This window comes from Mauremys reevesii, linkage group 10, assembly GCF_016161935.1.
Source record: "Mauremys reevesii isolate NIE-2019 linkage group 10, ASM1616193v1, whole genome shotgun sequence".
In the NCBI taxonomy this organism is placed as follows: domain Eukaryota; kingdom Metazoa; phylum Chordata; order Testudines; family Geoemydidae; genus Mauremys; species Mauremys reevesii.
The window spans coordinates 46,290,735-46,314,581 of record NC_052632.1 but is presented as its reverse complement, the minus strand read 5'-3'; the positions used below and the strand labels follow the sequence as shown (position 1 = coordinate 46,314,581).

Below are 23,847 nucleotides of genomic sequence, written 5' to 3'. Positions count from 1 at the left end.
ATGCCGGTCTGATCTAAAATGGACCCGTTTTTTTCATCCGGGGGTACTCCAAGGCTTCTCAGGGATCAAGGTTATGGTAGGCCATCTGCGCCTGTCCTGTCAAAAAGGGGGTTAGCATGGTGGCCCAGTGTTCTGGGGGCCACCAAGCAGTGGTGGCGACCTGCTCGAACGTGACTAGGAAAGCCTCGGGGTCATTGCCTGGTCCCATCTTAGTGAGGTGAACTGGCAGCCCCACTGGAGCCTCTCCTGGTCCTGCTCCTGTGGGTGTGGAGGCGGGAGCTCCTGGTGGGCATACTAGAGTTGCCACTTGTTGGACTAGGCGTTCCTGCTGTAATTGTTGCTGGGTAGCCAACTCTTGAAGTTGCTGCTGTTGTTCCTGGTGCTGGGCCATCTGTAACTGCTGCTGGCTGGCCATCTGCTGCATCATGTGAGCCTATTGTTGTTGCTGTTGGGCCGCCTGTTCTTGCTGATTCTCCAGCAACCACTTTATAAGCTTCTCTGTATCCATCTTGGATGGCGGGGCCGGGGGGGGCTCCCGTTGTCTAGATTCACAGTTCACAAAGCAGCTCTTCGGCGCAAGGCCGCATGGCTTAGCGGCCAGAGTCTATAGCGCCCCCTCTGGTGCAGGGTGGCATGACCTAATGACCAGAGTCTATGGCACCGCCTTTGGAGTAGGGTGGCATGGCCCAATGGCCAGAGTCTATAGCGGCCCTTGGGTGTAGGGTGGCGTGGCCATACAGCCAAAGTCTATAGCACCCCCTTTGGTGTGGGGCGGCGTGGCCTAATGACCAGAGTCTATAGTGCTCCCTTTGGTGTAGGGTGGCGTGGCCTAACGGCCAGATTCTACAAAACAACCCTTTGGCGCTGGGTAGCGTGGCCTGGTGGTCAGGATCTATGACGTTGGGGTTTGATAGCCCCGGTAGGGGGGCTAGGGCCCACTCGACTCCAACAGGCCCTGACCGAGTGGTGTAGTGGCTTGCCACTGAGTCAGCATGGGGGTCCTACCGAAACACGCTGAGTTTCCCCAGGAGGCAGGTACCACTCTGCCACCCTCCCTGGGTCACTTCCTACCAGAATCTGTGTTGGGGTTTCCCATGAGATATCAGGGATATGTGTTCAGCAGGTCCAGTTGTCTCCTCCAGTCGCTGGGGTGCAGGCAGGTCATGAACAGCTTCAGTGCCCAGCATAGTCAGAGGCTGTGGCCGGCCCTCCACAGGAGCTTCCCAGACAGGTCCTTCCCCTGCAGCCTCCAGTCCAGAATAAGCTGGTCTCTCTCCCTTTATACTACTAGAGCACTTGGAGCATGCCCAGTCTTGCCAGGGAGGCGGGACTTCTGCTGTCAATACCTGGGGCTTAACCTTGTCTGGGCTAGTGCGGGGTAAGCGGACCCATCACAGAAGCATACAGGTCTATCAGTTCCTCATTCTCTCCAGGGCACACAGAGCCCCAAAGAGAGTGGGGCCACAGCTCTTCCTCTATGTATAGACAGCAGATCTAGCCAGTAGAATTGCCACCTTTCTAATTGCTGGTAACCAGACCCCGAGGCTGTGCCCCCTGCTCCGCCTCTTCTCTAAGGCCCCAACACATGCCCCACCTCTTCTCTAGAGGGCCCATGCCCTTCTCCGTCTCTTTCCTCAGGCCCAGCCCTAATCGCTTACTCTTCTCCCCTCTCCTATTGCTTGCTGGATCATCTTCACCTCCCTCCCCATCTCCCAACAGGGCTCCCTCTGCTCTGCGGCTGGAATGAGACTGGGAGCTGCTGCAGCCTAACAACAAACCTGCCTGCAGGTAAGAGATGGCCCCAGCTGAACGGGCTGGCAAGGATTAAGGACCCAGTGCCCCCTCTCCCCATGGTAACTGGACTTTTGGTGTCCAGTTAGTACATCTGGCTGGACACTGCCAGGTAGGGTTGCCAACTGTTTAATCACACAAACCCAAACACCCTTGCCTTGCCCCCTTTCCCAAGGCCCCGCCCCACCCCTTCTCTGAGGCCCTGCCCGCTCACTCCATCCCCCCTCCCTCTGCTCGCTCTCCCCAACCCCCACTCACTTTCCCTGGGCTGGGACAGGGGGTTGGGGTGGGGTAGGGAGTGCAGGAAGGGGTGCAGGCTCTGGGCTGGGGCCGAGGGGTTCGGAGTGTGGGAGGGGGCTCTGGGCTGAGCCTGAGGCAGGGGGTTGCCATGCAGGAAGGGGTGCAAGGTGCAAGCTCTGGGAGGGAGTAAGGGTGCTGGAGGCAGCTCAGGAATGGGAAAGGAGCTTGGGGTGCGGAAGGGAGTGTGGGGTGCAGGCTCCAGTAAGGGGCTCAGGGCTGGGGCAGGGGATTGGGGTGCGGGATCTGGGAGGGAGTTTGGGTGCAGGAGGGAGCTCAGGGCTGGGGCAGGGGTTGGGGTGTGGGAGGGGGTGAGGGGAGCAGGCTCTGGCCGGGTGGTGCTTACCTTGGGCGGCCCCCGGTCGGTGGCGCAGTGGGGCGAAGGCAGGCTCCCTGCCTGCCCTGGCTCCATGGTGCTCCCAGAAGTGTCTGGGACATCCCTGCAGCCCCTCGGGGGGGGGGGGGAAGGGGGGCTAGGGGTATCTGTACACTGCCCTTGCCCCGACTCCACAGCTCCCATTGGCTGGGAACTGAGGCCAATGGGAGCTGTGGGGTTGGAGCCTGCCTTAGCCCCACTGCGACGCCGACCAGGAGCAGCCCAAGGTAAACGGGGTCAGGGAAATCCACATGTTGCTCCCTCCACACACTGTTCCCGGAAGCAGCCAACACATCCCTGCAGCCCCTGCTGCGTGCACCCCACCACAGGAATGCCCCTAACAAGAGTTATAATACCAAGGGTTGTAAAGTAGAGATATACAGGCACTGGGAGGATACAGAAAGACCCAACAAATGGTAAAATAGATAAAATAAGCTCTGACCAGCGAATTTATGATGATCATCTGCACAAACAAAGAAAGTCATAAATAAGTTACAATTTGAGCATGAGAGAGAAAATATAAAAAAGACTTGAGCAGGGAGGAGCAAACATAGGTGCCAGTGCATGATTGGTTAAATTTTGTTACCTAGAGGTATCAAATAATGTGATGGGTTGCACAGTTGTTGCACAGAATACATATGACAGAATAGATGTTTAGATAACAGCTGTGTAAGGCTCTTTCACTAGAAAAAGATCCCACAGACCTGTGGAGCTCTGAGCCCCATGGGAAAGGGTAGGTGCCTTATCCCCAAGCCCTCAGAAGGGAAAGGGTGGGAGTGCTTAAATTGACCAGGTCAAGCCTTCAGCCCTCAGTAGAGTGTGTGGTTAGATGTTTGGCTGCGTATGTGTGTTCTCTGTGTGCTGCACCAGCTTTGTGCAGACAGACGGCACAGCAGACCTCGAGTGAACCACCCAATGACCACAAGATTTGTTAAGGTACAAAGACACCAGGCCAGGTTTATTGTAGACAAAGCATGGTATATAGCACATGGCAGACTCTACGAGGTTACTAAGACATGTATGCCCAGGAAAACAGACACAGCTCAGTGAATGGCAGGACTTTCTATTCCCCCCTTGGCTGAACAAAAATACTCCCTCCGAGATACATCTTTATACCCTGATACAAACATGTTACATACTGCCTCTGGCATACTTAATTACTGCTCCCTGATGTGGTTAGTTATCACCCATCACCAGGGCCGGCTCTAGGTTTTTTGCTGCCCCAAGCAAAAAAAATTTTGGCTGCCCCCCGTCCCAGCCCTAGGCTCCTCGCCGCACACCCCTGCTGCCCCAGCCCTGGGCTCTCCCCCCCCACCTCCTGCCGCCCCAGCCCTGGGCTCCTCCCCATCCCCGCACCTGCAGCCTCCTTCTGCTGCAGCCCTGGGTCACTGGTAACTCGCTCCCAGGGCAGGTCATTCAGCAGGAATTTTAGATGTGCACAGAACAGATGGGATTGGTTCCCATATGGTTACAGAACTGCAGTAAAGTGGAACAGTGTTCAGCTTGTGTGATTGGAGGATATCTGGATGCATATTATAAGACTGTTCTCCATAAATGAGGAAAAGTTGAGGTGCCTTTATTATTCTTTTGTTCCACTCTTTCTTTCTATGGGGAATTTGCCAATGCAATATCACTGTCTTCCTTTTAAACAAACAAACAAACAAACAAAAGGCAATGGCTGTTGAAAATAGCAATTCCAGTCCTAATAACCACTGGGAAGCATTTCTTGCTCAATTTTATCCTACTTTTTCTACAGCAAGTTACAGTGGATCAGTATATTTGATTTGGGAGAAATAAAATAACAGCTGCCCAAACTGAGCTTGAGCACTCCTGAATTTTGAGGTGTTCAAATCTGGAAGGCAGGTGCTGGGGTGGGGGTTGTGGCTCCGTGGGGGAGCACATCAGCATGTATGCAGAAGCATGTCTGGCGCTGTGTGGAGCCAGACACGCTGGTCTGAGTGGCATGGTAAGGGGGCTGGGGGGTTGGAGAAGGGGTAGGGAGTTCCGGGGCGGGACAGTCAAGGGGCAGGGAGCAGTGAGGGTTGGATGGGGCAGAGCTTCAGGGGGGGCATTCAGGGGACAGGCAGTGGTTGGATAGGCATGGGAGTACCAGGGGTTTGTCAGGGGACAGGTAGGGGGTGGGGTCCTAGGGGAGAAGTTGGAGGGTGTCCCGGGAGGGGGCAATCAGGGGACAAGGACCAGCGGTGCTTAGGGTTCCAAGGGGCAGTTAGGGGCAGGGGTGATCAGGGGACAGGGAGCAGGGGGGTTAGATGGGTTGGGGTTTCTGTGGGGGGCAGTTGGAGGGAGTGGATGGTGGCAGGGTGGGGCTACCGTCCCTCCCCGTGGAGTGTCCTATTTTTTGAATGTTAAAATATGGTATCCCTACCCTTCACAGTGCAGCTCTCCATTCACGGCAAGCTGCAGCATGAGGTCTCAGCTACCTCACTCCCTCCTCCTTCCTTTCCTGTTGGTAGTGGCCAAGGGAATGCTGGGAAATGTAGTTCTTTCCCTGCTCCAGGGCTGGCTCTATAGGCAGGGGGCTTACCAAGGAACTACAGCTCCCAGGGCCCCCTGTTGGTTCTCAGCTCCCATGCTGGATCCCTTCCACCCCTGCAAATGGGCTGCCCCAAGTATGTGCTTGCTTTGCTGGTGCCCAGAGCTGCCCCTGCCCATCACCTTCTACATTGTTGATTTGATTAAAACATCTTTATTATGTACTGTCATCCTGACTTTGTCTTTTAGGAGGGGTTAGTGTGTTCCTGTTATCCTTGGGGAATGTTTTTGTATCATCCTTGATATTGGGATGTTCTGGTACCACTTGATACTGGGATGTGTTTGCATGAGTACTCTGTGCTTTGTACTTCTTAGGAATGTGTATTTCTGCAATATCAGCCCTGTTCTTGCCAGATTCTGTGAGCAGGTCCTGCCTTATACCGGGCTTCTGATACAAGGGCTTATGTTTCAGGCTCTCTCCCTACTACAGGGTACAGGCGGGATGCCTTAGATTTTTGCAGGTAACATAAGAACTGGCTGATCATCTTGGTTACTGTGAGACATTTATATGGGAAATGTTTTCAGAGCTCTGCAAAATGCAGAATATGATGTTCCAAAACTGTTGGAGATGAAGCAGGTCACCTGAGGTGGATGGGTCTCAGAGCTAACTCAATTAAGAGTGAAAAAAATCAACATCTTTTGACCGAGCCCAGCCCTGTATTTCCTGCTTGGACCACATGAGCATTGACAAAGACAAAGGAACCCAAAGAAAAGCCTCTGACGATGGGACCCTCTAGGCTGAACACCCTGATTATGGAACATCCTGATTATGGAAAGACACAAAACGTCTGAGACTAAAAGAAGAAGAGAGGGCACAAGATGTTATCCATTACAGAGGTGAACACGCTGCCAGTGGGGGTGTCTCATGAAAGGTAGATCCCAGCTCTCTGGGCTGGACTAGTGCTGTAAGGACTGACCATTGGGCATGGATGGCGCCTGAACTGTCCATTCGAGGAGGCTAACCCCAGCCTCTCCCCCACAGCCGCTGGCTCCCCAGTCCCAGGCCGCCCTGGCTGGGCTGCTCCACCCTAGAATCTCCAGCCCTAGGCCACCCCAGCTGGCCCCAGCACTCCCAGCCCTGGAGTGCCGGGTGGGTGGCCTGAGTGCCCTCAGTCCTGGAGTGCTGGGCAGACATCCCCAGTGCCACCAGTCCTGGAATACTAGGCAGGCATCCCCAGCCCTGGAGCACTGGGCGGACGGGCTTGGCCACCCCGAATCCCAGAACAAAGGCTGGCCCTCCCTAGCTGCAGCCCCTTCCCAGTTTGGGGAAGAGGACCAGCCTGGGCTGGGGCCACAAGGGAAGAGTGGGAAGCAGGAGGATCTTGGGAAAGAGCATGGGCAGGGCCACTCCTGACTGTTTGGGGAGGCTTAGCCTCCCCTAGCCTGCGATACTTGCTGCCCATGCCATTGTGGGAGAAATTCCTTATTAGACTGAAAAAGAACTTGTTAGTTAGAATAGACTCGAGACTGCGTTTTATGTTTTTCTTTTCTCTGTAAACTGGTGATTCCAATCCTTGTACTTGCATCTATTTTGGATCTTTTTCTTAAGCTCTGTTAAATTAACTTATATTTGGTTTCTACTCTACACATGACCAAGTGCTTTGCGCTAAAGTGTGTTGAGTGAGGGGAGGCTGGTGAACTGGGGTGCACTACTGGCCTGGAAGCAGCAGATTGATGTATATTGTGGGTATCCAAAAGAGAAGGGACTGAGCACTCGAGTGTCCAAAGGTGGAGCATGCAGGGCTCATGGATCCCAGAGTGGAGTGCTTGTGCTGCCAGCAGCTGGCAGAGTTGGGACCATTTTTTCCCCTAGGATGTTCTAATGAACATCAGCTCTCTCACCCTGTAAGCAGGTGGTAGTGACTCACCTCAGACATCTTGGGGAACCCCAAAAGTCTCACAGTGGCCTCTGGATGTAACCTGCTCTCAGGATGGCAGCAGCCTGGACACCTGCAGTTTCTTTCTATTCATGTCATTCAGTGCCAGCTCCACTGGCATGGAATCTGCATGACTGACCTCCTGTCCTCCTCGCCCACGCCTGCCAAGGGATGTGGCAGCCTCCTCCTGAGTGGTACTGGGGCAGGGGATGGATGGGCATTCAGCTGGCAGAGGATCTGCATGGGAACTTTGGAGGGCATTGGAGTGAACAGTAGGGCATGCCAACACTCGGGTGCTAGCCGGAATAGCAAACCCCAGTGATTCGTCCTTGGATCCAGGCCCAAAATTCCCTTTGTTTCAGGGGGGTTTGGATGCAGGTACAGATCTGCGTCCTATCTAAAGTAAAAATATCCCATTCTCCTTTCCCCATGATGGGAAAGGGGAATTCCCCTTTCATGTCCATGGACTAAATCTCACCCACATAGCCCCATTGACTGAGATGGCCCCTTGTCTCTAAAGTTAATCTGTTCCTCCCCACTTGCCTCACCTCTGAGTCGATCAGCTGCATGCAGAGTTGAACGGTTGGAACAGCACCAGATGTGGTTCTCAGATTAGTGCCCTGAGGAAACAACACAAGGAAGGACAAGGTCAATAAAATCCACATGAGAACATCAGCTCCTGAGAACATCAGAGTGTCAGATGGCAAACCATTGTCTGTAATAACTTTGGCTGGCTGGTGCCAGTCTGTTATGGACAGCAGCCAGCAAGGAATTTGCTTGCTTCCCTGCTGCAGCTTAACATGCCAGGAGATTGGGGCTACCAGGTGTGCCAGAGCTGCCATGACACTCCACAGGGATCCCAACAGGCCATTAGCAGGATGTGGCTACAGGCATGCAGGAGTGAAGGGCCAGCAGTGAAGCAGTTAATAAGCTGGAATGAATGACACATCAGAAGTCAACCCCCCAGCAGTCAGCTCTATGGTCCTATTTCTGGTGGTGAGGTCTGTGCATAGCTCCCACAAAATGAGTGGGAATTGTGGGTTCTCAGCACCTTTTAGAACTTGTTCTACAAATTATTTAACATGGGGTTAAATTACAGGAGACAAGTATGATAACTTCTCCTAGCTGAACAGGGCCCGTGAGCATGCAGCAGGTACCACATGTTGGTGGGTTAACACCCTCATAAACACTCCAGGGTCAATGCAAGCTGAAGTCAGCCTTCCTGAGTGCAGGTAACAGATTAGTTGCCCTGCAGTTACTGGGGTCAGCCTTAAACATGAAAAATAACTGCACATGCATCTGAAGAAGTGGGTATTCACCCACGAAAGCTCATGCTCCAATACTTCTGTTAGTCTATAAGGTGCCACAGGACTTTTTGTTGCTTTTTGCAGGAATATGTTGACCAAGCAGGAATTTAGTTGGTTTGGGTCAATCTGGGGAGCCTTGGTTGGGACTGGCTCTGGTTCGCCAGTCCCTGCTGGGGATGAATGTAACTGAAAGAACCTGGCTTTGTCCCCAGACACCATGCTCAGCCAGTACTTCGCTACAGTATTTTTCCCAGATCAGGCCAAGCAGATGCCAGACAAACTGGCAGCAGTGACAAGTGAAACACTCCTGTGGGTAGAGGAGGAAGCAATGACCTTTCATCCTCTCTGGAAGTCTAGAGACAATCCTGTGAGACCCATACATTGTGATGAGAACAAATGCCAGCAGCAGAGGCCCTATGCAGCCTCGGTGTCCATCTGCAGGGACATCAGAGTCACCTCAGATGTTCTCCCACTGCACTCCACATGGAGCAATTCCTCCTCTTTCTCCTGCTCCCCAAGAGCTGTTCCCTGGATGAGAACCCAGGACTTCTGCTGGTTGCCTCTGTCTGAGTGAACTCCCCCGGCTCTCATTGTACTGCTTATCATATTATCCCCCCATTGACACACCATGAGAAAGCCCCCCTGCCCTTCCTCTTCTCTTCGTCTGGCAAACATCTCTTCCCACCATGCAAAGCATCTCTATCCTGTGCCTCACTCTTGCATGAGATCTCCTCCTGGCTGGCTCTGTTCATTCTATGTTCTTTCAGCTACCCAGGCCAAACCAGGATGGGATCAGACAGGAAGGTGGGTGGTACATGACTCATTCTTACACAAGGAACTCTTCCAGCAAGACACAAGGGATCAATGTTCGATCAGCCCTCAGCAGGACCCAGAGCAGTTACCTGGACTGGAACATCATCCACACGAACCCCACTCCGGTTGCTCTCTGCCACAAGACTCCGATACACACGGTTGGTTAGGGGCAACACGGAGTAACCCAAAGGCTTTGACTTGTTCTCAGCTTCTGTTTCTGACACTGGGGAAAGGAATCATATCAAATACACCTTATAAAGAGAAAAAAGGACTATTCCCTGCTGCAAACCTGGCAGTACTACAGCCCTAAGAGCCTGGAAAACCCAGCACTACCATGCTGAGACCCCAAAAACCCAACACTACTGTGCTGTGCTGAGACCCCTCAAGACCCAGCCCTGAGACTCCCAAAACCCAGCACTACCATGCTAAGACCAGACCAAAGCCAGCATTAACTTCCTGAGATGCCCCAACACACAGCACTACTGTGCTGAGATCCCCCCAAACTCAGCAGTACCATGCTGAAACCCCTCAAACCCAGCACTACCATGCTGAGACTTCCAAAGCCCAGCACTACTGTGCTGAACCCCCAAAACCAGAAAACCTGAGCAGTCCTGCACTGAGACCCCCAAAGCCCAGCACTACAGCCCTGAGACCTCCAAAACCCAACAATACCGCACTGAAACCCTGCACTACCTCTAACCCAACAGTACAACACTGAGGCCCCCAAAACACACCATTAGCTTGCTGAGACCCCCCAAAACCCAGCATTACTGTGCTGAGACCTGACAAGGCCCACCACTAATGCCCTGAGACCCCCCAAGCCAAGCACTACCACATCAAGACCCCCCCAAACCCACTGAGACCCCTCAATGTCCAGCACTACCTTGCTGAGACTCCCCAAACCCAGCACTAAAGCCCTGAGACTGCCATAATCCAGCACTAAAGCCTTCAGACCCTCCAAACCCAGCACTATGTCACTGAGACCACACCAAAACCTAGCACTACCTTGCTAAGACCCCCCCAAAGCCCCACACTACCGCATGGAGATCCCCAATGTCCAGCACTATTATGCTGAGACCCCAGAAAAACCCAGCACTAGATTGCTGAGACCCCACAAAACCCAGCAATACGCTGCTGAGACCCCCCCAACCCAGAATTATAGCCCTGAGTCCCCCAAAACCCAGCACTACCTCGTTTAGACCCTCTAACACCAGCACTACCACACTAAGACCCCCCAAACCCACCACTAGCTCGCTGAGATCCCGCAAAATCCAGCACTACCATGCTGAGACCCCACAAAACCCAGCACTATGTTGCTGAGACCGCACAAAACTGAGCATTATGTCTCTGAGACCGTCCCAAACCCAGCACTATGTCCCTGAGACTCCCCAAAACCCAGCACTACCATCCTGAGACCACCGAAGCCCAGCACTACAGCCCTCAGGCCCCCTAAACAAATGATTACGTCGCTAAGACCCCACAAAACCCAGCACTACAGTCTTCAGACCCCCAAACCCCAGAACTGGGGGGAGGGATAGCTCAGTGGTTTGAGCATTGGCCTGCTAAACCCAGGGCTGTGAGTTCAATCCTTAAGGGGGCCATTTAGGGATCTGGGGCAAAAATCTGTCTGGGGATTGGTCCTGCTTTGGGCAGGGGGTTGGACTAGATGACCTCCTGAGGTCCCTTCCAACCCTGATATTCTCTGAACTAAGTTGCCGAGCCCCACCCTGCCCAAACTCTGCACTACCTCACTGACACCCCCACTAAATCCAGCACTACCACACTGAGACCCCAAAAAGCCCAGCACTATGTCACTGAGAACCCACAAAACCCAGCACTACTGGTCTGAGACCTCCAAAACCTAGCACTACAGCCTTCAGACCCTCAAAACTGAAAACTAAGTTACTGAGACCCAGCACTACCCTCTGAGACCCTCCCCTAAAACCAGCATTACAGCCCTGAGACACCCGAAACTCAGCAGTACCATGTGGAGACCCCCCACCAACCCAAGCACTGTCTCTGAGACCCCCCCAAAACCCAGAATTACAGCACTGAGATCCACCAGTACTCAGCACTACCACCCTTGAGACCCCCAAAACCCCAAACCCCACACTACTGTGCTGAGACCCCACAAAACCCAGAACTATGTTGCTGATACCCCCAAACCCCAGCACTACCACCCTCAGACCCCCCAAACCCAGCAGTACCATGCTGAGAACCCCCAAAACCCAGTATTACCACACTGAGACCACTGAAAACCCGGCACTACCGTGCTGAGACCTCCCAAAATCCAGCCCTACCATGTCGAGATCCCCAAAACCCAGCACTACAGCCCTCAGACCCCTAAAACCCATGTCAAGGCTGATTTCCCACTCTGGTACTTCGAATGCAGAAGGTGGGGGCCTGCAAAGATTCTAAAAATTAGTACTGTCCACTCCAGGCTTGTATTAAACTCCCAAGGTTACCGCTTTTCTCTGACCTAGGATTGGTAAACGCTGCCACCACCCAAATGCAGAACCCCTTTCAGAGCCCAGGAAGGTGCACTTGGGAATTCCTTCCTGTGGGGTACCCTCAAACCCTTTCACGTACACCCCCTACAGGGAAGAGCTGAGAAAGAAAAAAAAGGAAATCAGCTGTTGCCACCAGCTAATTAAACAATGTGTACAAACCTCTTAAGAGACAGAAATCCAATCCTGTTCTTAAAAAAGATAAATTTTATTTAAAAAAAAAGAAAGAAAGAAAATACATCTGGAAACTCAGGCTATTGCTAGATTTAAAAAAGAGTAACTACAAGGATAGCTTTCTTGAGGTGCCACTTAAAGTTTACAAGAAAAACAAAAGCACCTGGGGTTAGCACAGAGGAATCCACAAGCAATAATGAAATAAAAGGAATAAACCTAATCGCGTCTTCCTAGACATATCGAGGGGTTTAAATGAGTAGTTTCTAGGTATGATACTGATGATTTTTTTATACCTGGCCCAAGCTTCTTACAGCACAGCTGCTGCCCTGTCCACTTCTCCCCAGGAGAACAATAGACAGACAAAAGGGAGTCTTTTTTCAATTTTAAAAAGTTCTAGCCTTCCTATTGGCTCTTTTGGCCAGGTGCCCACTCACTTCCTTTTACCGATGCATAGCAGAGAGACTTTTTAACCCTTTGCAGGTAGAGCAAGTAGATAACTGCTACTAAAAGGGATTTTATAGCTATTGGCTGGCTGGGTGTCCATAAAAGGCAACTACCCTCAACCTCCTTCATTTATCACAACCCAGTTCTAAGTCGCTGAGACCCCCCCAAAGCCCAACACTACCTCGCTGAACCCCCACCAAGCCCAGCATTACTGCGCTGAGACACCCCAAAACGGAGCACTACCATGCTGAGACCCCACAATACCCAGCACTACCATGCTGTGATCTAAATACAGCAGTATTGTGCTGAGACCCCTCCAAACCCAGCACTATCACACTGAGACCTATCCCATGAGACCCCCTAAATCTTCAGCACTATAGCCCTGAGACACTATCCCCATGGGATCAAAAGCAGCCTGACAGCTTTGAAATCCAGCTTGGACCACTGCAAATTGCTGCCTGCTGGAATGGAACAATCTTTGGAGTGGCCTGCGAGACCATGGCTTTGTTGTGACAGGTGAGTGAGTGCTGAGCCAGTACCTGCTGTTACTGGGGCTCCTGGGGGAGCTCCAGCTGGGAATTGGGTGGGAACAAAACCCAGACACCTAGAATTCCCCAGGAACTCTTCTGTCTCACACACAGAGCCACACTAAATCCAGAGCACTTCCTGTGGCCTCGCACTTCTGTCTAGCTTTCCAGCCTAGATATGAATGAATATCTTTGGTGCCCAACAAACCAGAGTGAATCAATAGTTGTGCCTAGATCTGCCTATGCCCTTTGCACCAGTGGAATGATCCAAAGCTGGTTGAATCCCAGAGAGAGGAACTCACTTGTTTTGTACGGATAGTATTCGATCACCAAGCTGCTATCATCTGAGAAGAGGGTGGCCCCATCCCTGCCTTGGAAGAGGAAGGAGGAGTTCCAGGTTGGTTTCTCTGGGGGTCCACCAGGTTGGGTGACCTTAGATATGGGGGCAAAAAGATGACAGTGTCAAAATATACAGAGATAAACACCTGATTTAGGGAGCAATGGAGGGTGCGTGGGTGGGGGAATTCCTGTCTCTCTTTTGACAATGCAGAGTGTGCAGTAAATCCATGGGACAAGAGGCCTTTATTGATTGACTAAAGGGCATTCCACAGAGCACACAGATTAGAAGCTGTCAAGACTGGGCCTTCAGGCATCAGTGATCCCTGCATCTCCTCAGGACTCCCTGCAGCGAATCCAGCCAAGCAGACTCCTGCAGGAGGCTTGTACTATGCCCCTTCAGGATGCTATGCTCACGGTGACTATTTGCAGCGACAGCAGGTGGCCATTCCAAAACCAGGGAACAATCTATGAATCTAGGGTTGCCAGGTGTCCGGTTTTCGACCAGAATGCCTGGTCAAAAAGGGACCCTGGCGGCTGTAGCCCATAGGATTATTTTGCTAGCTATTATATCCTACTAATCCAGCCAGCAGTATTAATTAATGTTTCTTTTTCTGAAATTAATCCATTTTATTCTTATATTTTATCAGTATTAAATCCTTGGCATTTAGAATGTGTTGAAGCATGTGTTTCCTAATAATAAGTTTTGCTGAAATGCTGAAATGCAAGAAGCTACCAGCCTGTAAGATCCGGTAAGATTTGCTATATAGCAAAAAGTAGAATTAGTTATAAATATGTCAGCATAAAAGTTGGCAATCTTTGGCACAGATAAGAATGGTCCCTGAACTTTGGGGAACCAAAGGGAGGAACTATCCACATCACATCACAGGTTTATCCGGCATCTATAACCGGTTGGTAACCGCAGGGTACACCACAAATCGAGGTCATCAAGAGAGCCTAGGTTGGCAGTTTTGGAGTGAGATAATCCTTATTAATATATTTAGAAAGTAAGTGTCATAATCCACTAACCTATAGGAGAAGGGTACCTATACATTTCTTAGGGTATGGAAATAAGATTTGGGTATAGTAGGTTGGGCCTGAATTGCATAGGTCAGGATCCTATAAAATACCTTGTAAGAGAGTGCTCTTGAGCTTTTTTAGCAATTAGGGTTTGCTGTGTTCTATATTCTAAACTCTTAAGCTCTTAAACTCTTTTTAGTTCTTTCTCTTCTAATTCCTGAAGCTTCTGTTTCTTGGAGTGCTTTTTCCAGTTCTCCTATACTTTATTCTGTCTTCTTTCATGCTATCAGCTCAGCTTGTGCAGTATAGTATAACTGCTCAACACTCCTAACCACTGGGGAAGCCAGCACCTTTGCATAATCGGGCATGCCAGGAGTGAGGCTGGTCCTTCACCTCCTATTATCGGGCTCCCAAGGAAGGGTGTGAGTATGTTAGGTTAAGGTATTTATAATAGAAATGTTACCACCAGGAGTTTTGGAATTCCTTTACTGTTTTGCAGTTATAAGTTTCATTGCATTCCTTATTTTTATGTTAATGTCAATAAAGATTTTATCAATTTGGTATTGTCCTCAGCATACACGTTCTTGCCAAGCATCCCGAGAGTCCTCTCCTGATATAGTGCTCTCTGAGTTCTTGAACTCTATAGTCTGAATTGGACAAGAACCTATAAATCTTCTGGTCAGATGCGATCAGTGGCGAGCCATAAAAACTAACCCATCAAATTCAGGTCAACATGGCTCCGGTCAGCGGTGCTGTGGGTCTAAGGCAGGCTAGTCCCTACCTGTCCTGGCACTGCGCTGTGCCCCAGAAGCGGCCAGCAAGTCCGGCTCCTAGGTGGGAGGAGGGAGGGCATGGGGCTCTGAGCTACTGTCCTTGCCCTGATAACTGGCTCCGCACTCCCATTGGCCAGAAATTGCAGCCAATGGGAGCTGGGGGAGGGGTGCCTGTGGGTGAGAGCAGTGCATGGAGGCTCCTGTCCCCTCGCAACTAGGAGCCGAACCTACTGGCTGCTTCCGGGGCACAGCATGGAGCGTGGGCATGTAGGGACTAGCCAGCCTGCCTTAGCCCCACTGCACTGCTGACTGGGAGCCGCCTGAGGTAAGCCTGCACCCCAACCCTGAGCCCCAACCCCCTGCCCCAGCCCTGATCCCCTCGAAACCCAGAGCCCCCTCCTGAACCCCAAACCCCTCATCCCCGGCCCCACCCCAGAGCCTGCACCCCCAGCCAGAGCCCTCAACCCCCTGTACCTCAACCCCCTGCCTCAATCTGCAGCCTCCTCATGTACTCTGAATCCCTTGGCCTCACTCCCCAGCCTGGAGTCCCCTCCTGCACCCCAAACCCCTCATTCCTGGCCCCAGCCCAGAGCCCGCACCCCTAGCCGGAGCCCTCCCTCCCTCCTGCAACCCAACCCACTGCCTCAGCCCGGAGCCTCCTTCCGCACCCTGAACTCCTCATTTCTGGCACCACCCCAGAGCCCTCACCCCCTCCCGTACCCCAACCCCCTGAGACAGCCCAGTGAAAATGAGCAAGTGAGTGAGGGTGAGGAGATCAAGCAATGGGGGGTGGGGTGGGGTGGAGTGAATGGGGGCGAGGCCTCAGAGGAAGGGTGGGGCAGGGGCGGGGCAAGGGAGTTCGGTTTTGTAGGAGTAGAAAGTTGGAAACCCTAGGTCACCAGGCTGCTGAATCTGAAAGTCCTTCGGTTAGCACAGAGATATAAAGGTTAAGACATAGCCTGTCTGGCCAAGCCACAGAAACCAGTCAGACAAACTGCTATGCACTTCATGTCAGCCTCTGTCTCTGGCTCCTTCTCAGTCCAAAGTGAGAGGCCTGTGTCTTTTCAGAGAGCCGCCCTTAATAACCTCACCATCCAAAACCTTTCTCCTTTGTCTCCAGCTGGGGCCTTGGCTCTGCTTCCCTGCTGAGAGGTGGAGATGAAGGGGGACTTCCTTCCTCTTGGCGGTTGACTGCCAGGTGTCAATGTCCTGGCCCCTGGGGGTTTCCTGCTGTCTTTATTTGGACATGATTCAAAGCCAGTTGGCTCCTTAATGACTCATTCATTCCACCCCAGACAGCATGGTGCACACACATCTCTCGTCTCCTGATCTGCCCCAAGAGCAGACTTAAACCTTCTGCCTGTAAAAACTGTGAGTCATGCATGGACATGTGACTTGCCCAGGTGACTCTAGAATTCCATCTTAGAGCTGGACTTTGCATAGGAGAGAGGAGGGGGTCTCCATCCACAAGAGAAAGTCTATTTAAGCCTGTGGGAGACCCCTCATTTTGTCTTCAGCTGGCTAAAAAGAGAGCCTCTCCACCCCCAAAGATACCTGAAAGAAACTGGAACAAAGGACAGTGACTGCAAGGGGTGTGAGTGATTGCTAGACCCAGACTAAAAGGAGATTAGCCTGTAAAAGGGAGAATTCTGGAACTGGTGAGGATTTTATCTGTATTCAGTTGGATTAGACATAGACTGGTGTGTTTTATTTTATTTTACTTGGTAATTCACTTTGTTCTGTCACAACTTGGAACCACTTAAATCCTACTTTCTGTATTTAATAAAATCACTTTTTACTTAATATATACCCAGGGTCAATTAATAATACCTGGGGGAGCAAACAGATGTGCATATCTCTCTATTAGTGTTATAGAGGGCTGCCAAGATCCCCAGCACTTCCCCCACTTTCTGAGAAGCAGACTTTACCAGCCATGTTTCTTCAGGGCAAGTGAAATAAGCTCGCGTTTGCTTCAATCGATCTTCCTTCCCTCTCCTCCATACCGTGTTCACGGCTCTCTGCTTTATTTAAAGAAATCCAGGTTGTTTGAAATTGTTTTCCTCAAGGCTTCAACTCTGGCTATGTCTCTCTCTCCAGCTTTCTCTCTCTCTCTCTCTCAGGAATATGCATCTAGATATTTCTTGTCAGATTCCTCTAACTTCCTCTAACTTCGCAGTACTAAAGGACAGAACCAATAAGAACACCCCCACTCTCCTATCGTTAAACCAGAAATTAACATTCATTGATGATGCTTTGGGATTTTTCCATCTCTCTCAAGAGAAAATCAAATCTATTCCTGTCCCCCAAAGCAATGTGCTCTGGCTGGACGGACCCCTGTGCTTCCAACATGCCATGCCGGTGTAAGGGGATAAGCATGCTTCAAAGGATTGGGAGGATATGTGGGATTGCTCCTGCTGGGGAGAACGGGGGAAGGGAGGATCCTCTTGCCCCTCCAGCTGGATTCATATTGCAAGCTCAGATGGAGGTGAAGGGGTTAAGTTCCGTGGGCTCGCTATCCCAGTAACACTGCCAGAGTTCAATGGGTATAGAAGCTGCTACAGCAAGCCACTGAGGATTAGCTTGTTTGCATGTCAAAGGGAGAAGGTGCCTCAGAGCAGCAAAGAATTCACCAGTTGGGAGCCTGGATGGGAGGAGCTCTGAAATCCCAGTGACTTCTCCACTAGCCTGGTTTGCCCCTATGACCCCATAGTCCCAGCAGGTGCTGCTGGAAATACCTCCCTGGGAGTGTAGGGAGCTGGGGGACAGATACCTCCTGGGGTGCTGTTGGAAGAGGCACGTGCAGGCAAGCTGGGAGTTTGTGGAGTACCTGAATACTGTCCCATTGCAAAAATGGAGCAGTCAGTTCAGGACTTGGAGAATCTCCAGGGCTTTGCCTGGTCCCTGAGCCAGAGAGAGCTGCACTGGGGCAATTCACTGCAGGATGGAAGCAAAGAGTTTGGGGGAAAATGGATGCAACACATGCCATATGCACAGCAATTCTGTCCTATGGCCCAGACCCATGGAGACAGTGTTCTTTAGAGCAGGCCTGCACAACTCGTAAAGCAGCGAGGGCCATATTACTCCAAAGAAAACAGCTGAGGGCCGCCTCCCCCAGCACTGCCAAGCTCCCCCAAAACACAACACCCCCCCAAGCGCCACCCAGCCACCCTGAAATACTCCCCCCCCCCAGCACCACCCACCCCATGGAAACAAACCCTCCTTCCCCAGCGCTGCCCCACCGAAACAGCGGTATTGAACCTTGGTAATATGTTATAGTGGGCCCCTAAGGTAGTATAATTAAGGTAAAAGAAAAATGTCTTTTTGCTAGAAGTAGAATAAGATGTTCCCCCCACTTTGTAATCAATTGCCCTGTTGAATGAATGAGGTGTGAATGAGGAAGGCATGGAAAGCAGGCACCTCCAGACAGCTGCAACCCTTGGAGAGGGGATGGGAGCCAGACCAGATCAGTAGAACAGTTCAGCCACTGACTCCTTGCTTACCTCCTCAGCCCCCTACCCCCTCGTCTTGCCTCCTCACCCCCTGCCACTGCCCGCCCGCCTCTTCAGCCCCCCCTCCCTCACCCACCACTTGCCTACTCACCCCCCACGGGCCGCACAGTGAGCCCATCTACTCACCCCACACAGGCTGCACAATGAGCCCCTGTGGGCTTGCATGTTGTGCAGGCCTGCTTTAGACGCTAAGATAGAATGGGAATCAAGACCCCTGGGTTCTATTCCCACCTCTGCCACTGGTTAGCCACATGATTTTGAGCAATACAGCCATCTAGGAACCACTCAGTATCCCCAAAATATATACATTTGGGGATACTGAAACCCCACAACACACTTGCACTGAAGTCAGAAAGGAAAGGAGCCAGCTAATAATTAGCCATTAGGCTTGCCATGTTCATTACACATCCCATACAGTGCAACTGTTACCCATAGTGAGCACAGGCTCACTACGCTTGTGAGCTTCTCCCCTTTCATAAGGTGGGAGGCCATTGGCCAGAAGAACTTGTTAGCAAAGCACTCAGTCTTCCTGTTCTTGGGGATGGATGGCTCCTGCAGACCAACACTCAGTCAGTGTGTTCCTGGGGTGCACGGCTGCCCCTTTTAATAGAGAAGTCAATCTGCCTGTTCTTTGGGGTGTATGGTTGTAGCTTGCTACTGCAGCCTAGCACCCAGCCTGCATGTTCTGGGATGTAGGGCTGTATCCTATTAGTAGAGAACTCAAGTTGCTTGTCCCTAAGGGTGTGTTGTCCATTTTCAATATGCCTGTTACCAGGGCTGGTGCAAGGATATTTTGCGCCCTAGTCGAAACTTCCACCTTGCACCCCCTATCTCCACCCCTCCCCCCAGAGCATTTTTTATTATAAACTTTCAAAAATGAATACTGCATAATGTGGCATTGTTCATTAGAATTAATACACGTTCGGCTTGAACATTTATTAATTTCATTATTTAGTCTACATAGTTAATGAAAATAAATGAATAACCTGACAGGGTGTGGGGCTGGCTGGCTTCGGGCAGGGGGGTGCAGCAGGGGTTGGCTGGACACAGGGGAGTGTGGGGCTGGCTGGCTTCTGGCATGGGGGTACAGCAGGGGCTGGCTGGAGACAGGGGAGTGCGGGGCTGGCTGGCTTCGGGCATGGGGGTGCAGCAGGGGTTGGCTGGACACAGGGGAGTGTGGGGCTGGCTGGCTTCTGGCATGGGGGTACAGCAGGGGCTGGCTGGAGACGGGGGAGTGCGGGGCTGGCTGGCTTCGGGCATGTGGGTGCAGCTGGGGTAGGATGGAGACAGGGGGTGTGGGGCTTGCTGGCTTCAAGCAGGGGTGTGTGGCAGGGGTTGGCTGGAGACAAGGGGTGTAGGGCTGGCTGTGGGCAGGGCAGGGGGTGTGGGGCTGGCTGGAGATGGGGTGTGGGGCTAGCTGGCTTTGGGCAGGGGGGTGCGGCAGGGGTTGGCTGGAGACAGGGGTGTGGGGCTGGCTTCAGGCAGGGGGGTGCAGCAGGGGCTGGCTGAAGATGGGGTGTGGGGCTGGCTGCGAGCAGGGCAGGGGGTGTGGGGCTGGCTGCTGGCTGCGGGCAGCGGGTGCAGCAGGGGCTGGCTGCGGGCAGGGCAGAGGGTGCAGCAGGGGCTGGCTGGAGACGGGGTAGCAGGTACCAGGGCTGTCCCTAGATATTCTGGGGCCCTATGCAGCTGCCCCCCATGGGGGGGTTGTCCCAGGCCTCTATGGGGGGCCCCAGGACTCTGGGGGGGCGAGCCTGGCTTGGGGGGTGGGGGGGAACCACCCCACAGCACTCACTGGCGGTGCAGCTGGGGCCAGGTCTCAGTGAGGTCAGGCCCAGTCCTGCTGCAGAGCTCTGGGGAGTGGGGGCAGGGGCCCTGTGTCAGAGCCAGAGCAGCAGGGAGCAGCGCAGCACCCCCGGTGGCTAGAGGAGAAATGACATCGCTTCCCAGCCTGCCGCAGCTGATCAAAGCTGCCGTGCCCCCTTGCACAGGGGCAGGAAGCAGGTTACATGTTTAGACGGCGCCGGGTGAGCATTCCAGACATTTTGGGTACCGCTTTTTGGCGCAGTCAAATCTTGGCGCCCTAGGCAGATGCCTAGTTTGCCTAGTGGTTGCACCAGCCCTGCCTGTTACTTCCGTGGAGCAGGGGCGATGCTTTGGTGTCTGGTACAATGCAGGACCGTTAGTGCCTAAAATACAAACAGCAACAGCAGCTCTGGCTTGCTACAGACTCCCAGGCGAAGCATATTGCACCTAGTATAATTTTGCTGCTTCTTTTTTTAACCAGATCTGGGTCAAAACTAGAACCATGAATCCTCACCTGACTGAATTTCAGGGAAGTCACTTTCAGATCCCTAGATCCCAATTTGTTCCTGTAGAGCTTGATCAGATCTGAATGCACCAGGGGTCAAGACAGTGGAGATCGCATAAAAAGCCACTGATCTTATGAGATCACAACCATTTGTGGGCAAAAGGGTCTCACAAGAACAGCTGGAGTAATTTCAGGGCTGTCCAATCCAAAACTTTTGGCCCAGCTCTGTTTACAACTGTCAAAGTAAAGAAATAAATTGTGCAGGAGGATGACGATGTGATGTGAAACCCCAAATACTGACATGTTTGCAGCCAGCCAGTCCTCCTGTGGGTTTGATACCACAGCCCAGTGCACTAATGCTATGGGAGGAAGAGAGGTGGGGAGGGACAATGGGGATATCTGAGCATAAGAACATAAGAACGGCTGTACCAGGTCAGACCAAAGGTCCATCTAGCCCAGTATCTGTCTACCAACAGTGGCCAATGCCAGGTGCCCCAGAGGGAGTGAACCTAACAGGCAATGATCAAGTGATCTCTCTCCTGCCATCCATCTCCATCCTCTGACCAACAGAGGCTAGGGACACCATTCTTACCCATACTAGCTAATAGCCATTTATGGATTTAGCCACCATGAATTTATCCAGTCCCCTTTTAAACATTTTAAACATTTATCCAGTCCCCTTTTAAACAGCACCACTGACTGTCAGGAATCTCTCCCTCTACATCAGGGCCAGTGCAACCATTTAGGCGACCTAGGCGGTTGCCTAGGGCACTAGGATTTGAGGGGCGTCATTTTCTTCAGCAGCAACTGCGGTGGCTGGATCTTCGGCCGCCCTGGTCGCCGCCGGCATTTAGGCGGAGGGAGCTGGAGCAGGGGAGTGAGGGGAGGGCTGCCTGCAGCAAGCAAGGGGGGGGGAACTCCCCGCCCCAGCTCACCCCTGCCCCGCCTCCTCCCTGAGCACGCAGTGACTGCTTCACTTCTCCCGCTCCCCAGGTTTGCGGCGCCTAAGCTGATTGGCGCCACAAGCCTGGGAGGCAGGAGAAGTGAAGCAGCAATGGCGTGCTCGGGGTGGAGGCGGGGCAGGGTGAGCTGCTTACTTCTCCCGCCTCCCAGGCTTGCGGCACCAATCAGCTTAGGCGCTGCAAGCCTGGGAGGTGGGAGAAGTGAAGCAGCAACAGCGTGCTTGGGGTGCTCGTGTGGGCAGCAGGGGTGAGCTGGGGCGGGGGGGGGGGTGCCTCAGGACAGAGGGTGAGGGATGAGGAGCTGCCGCAGGCGGGGCGCCTCAGGGCGGGGGGGGGAACTGCTGCGGGGGTGGCACTTGCACTTCAGAGTGGGAGCTTGGGGACGGGGGAAGGTGCAAGGTGGAAGTTTCCCCTAGGGCGCGAAACATCCTTGCACTGGCCCTGCTCTACATAGCACAAATGTAGACACCTCAACCAGAGCTTTAACTACAACCCCATGCTATAACGCACAGAAACAAGATACTCTTTCTAAGCTGGGCAGAATCATCTCACCTGCTGTGTTTTGCTCCCAAGGCTAAAGCTATTGTGCCAACATAAAATAAAAGGCAGATGGGTTTAGCTCTGTCTGCTCTGTGCTGTGTCACATCAATTTCCATCCCCGCTCCCAAGCGCCCGTCCTGTTGGAAATTGGTTCTCCGCAGCCCTGATTGGCTTGGGGACCAGGCACAACCTTCCCAGAGATTCTCTGAGCCGTTTTAATCACTCCATTTTCACAGTGGATCAGCAAAAACAGCACTCAAATTTCCTTCTCTCCCCACCTGCATCATGTCTTACCAGAGCTGGTGGCTACATACTAGGCCCCAGCAGAAATTGGGTCAGAACACTGGACTGGGACCACCAACCGTTCTTACTTTTCTAGAGACATTTAACCAAGGCTGCCTGTGGTTCTCACTAGAGAGAAAGGATGGTCCAGTGGTTAGGGTGCTGACCTGGGACTTGAGAAAGGACTCCTGTGTGACCTTGGGCAAGGGGGCTTCAGTTCCCATCTGTAAAATGGGGATAACAGCACTGCCCTGCCTCCCAGAGGTGTTTGTGAAGATAAACAGATTAAAGACTGTGAGGTGCTCAAATACTATGGTGTTGGGGCAGTCCTTAGAGCAGTGGCTCTCAAACAGAGATCTAAGGCCCCCTGGGGGTCTGCGAGCAGGTTTCAGGGGATCTGCTAAGTAAACCAGAGAGCAGGGCTGATATTAGACTCACTGGGCCCAGGGCAGAAAGCCAAAGCCCGAGCAACTTAGCTTCACAGAGCCCACTATGGTATCTGGCCATGGGCAACTGCCCTCATTGCTACCCCCCTCATGCCAGCCCTGGCTTTTACTCTCCTGACTCTGGCACCAGGTGGGCCACCATGTTTTTATAGCATGTTGGGGGGGGGGTTCCAAAAGAAAAAGGTGGCGAAGCCCTGCTTTAGACAGCTTTTAGCATTATAATCTCCTGTGCCTAGCAGCAGGAGGCAACCCATTTTTTCCATCTCCGTCTGTTCTGATTTAGATGTTTGACTCCATTGTAAGTTGTCTCCATGATGGCAGCATTCTTTTCGGTCATCCTTTGTTTTCTAGGACTTCCTTCTCTTCCCTCCAAGTGGGATCCAATCTAAAATGCACCTCATGCTTCTGTTGCAGAGTAGCTTGATGGCATGGCCAAATCACTGCAGCCGACTCTGTCTGACTATTGAGTCTGCAGTCTGCTGGCCTTTGTGGTGTAACATTTCCACATTGGTTATACAGTCTCTCCTATGAATTCCCATGATTCTTCTTAACCAACGCCTATGGAGTGCATTCAGCTCCCTGTTGTGAACTTCCAACATCTGCCACATTTCTGAGGCACACAGTAGTGTTGAGTAGATAGTAGTGTTGTACAATCTCATTTTAGTGTGTAGATGTATCTTGCTACGCTTCCATGTGTTTGAAAATGGGGAAAAGATCCACTGGCTTTGTCGAGTCTTGCCTTAACTTCCTTAGTGAGCTGGCAACTAGCAGCTATTGTATTTCCCAGGTAGATTAAGTCATCAATTCTTTCATACACTTCCTATAAATCAGACATCTGCTGGTGTAGACAGCATTCTCTCTTATCTACATGAACTTCTGAATACTGATTTAAAGTCCCACTTATGCTCATTCAGAGTTTTTTCATTCCATCCTGGTGTCCAGGAAGACTGTATTATCCACAAAATCTAAATCTTGCAGCTTATCTCTAGCCCAAACACCACCATC

At 52.1% G+C, this 23,847-nt stretch overlaps 1 protein-coding gene across 3 annotated transcripts in view; it reads right to left on the bottom strand.

Annotated features, from left to right (window-relative positions):
* The window catches only part of CCDC33 (coiled-coil domain containing 33), a 344,384-nt gene that overhangs the window by 140,398 nt on the left and 180,139 nt on the right, over nt 1-23,847 (bottom strand). For all 3 annotated transcript variants that reach the window (XM_039492199.1, XM_039492200.1, XM_039492201.1), the window contains 3 exons: nt 12,969-13,098; nt 9,104-9,237; nt 7,443-7,514 (listed from right to left, as the gene is read on the bottom strand). In XM_039492199.1, the coding sequence (XP_039348133.1) occupies nt 7,443-7,514; nt 9,104-9,237; nt 12,969-13,098 (336 nt within the window). The remainder of the gene's footprint in view (nt 1-7,442; nt 7,515-9,103; nt 9,238-12,968; nt 13,099-23,847) is intronic.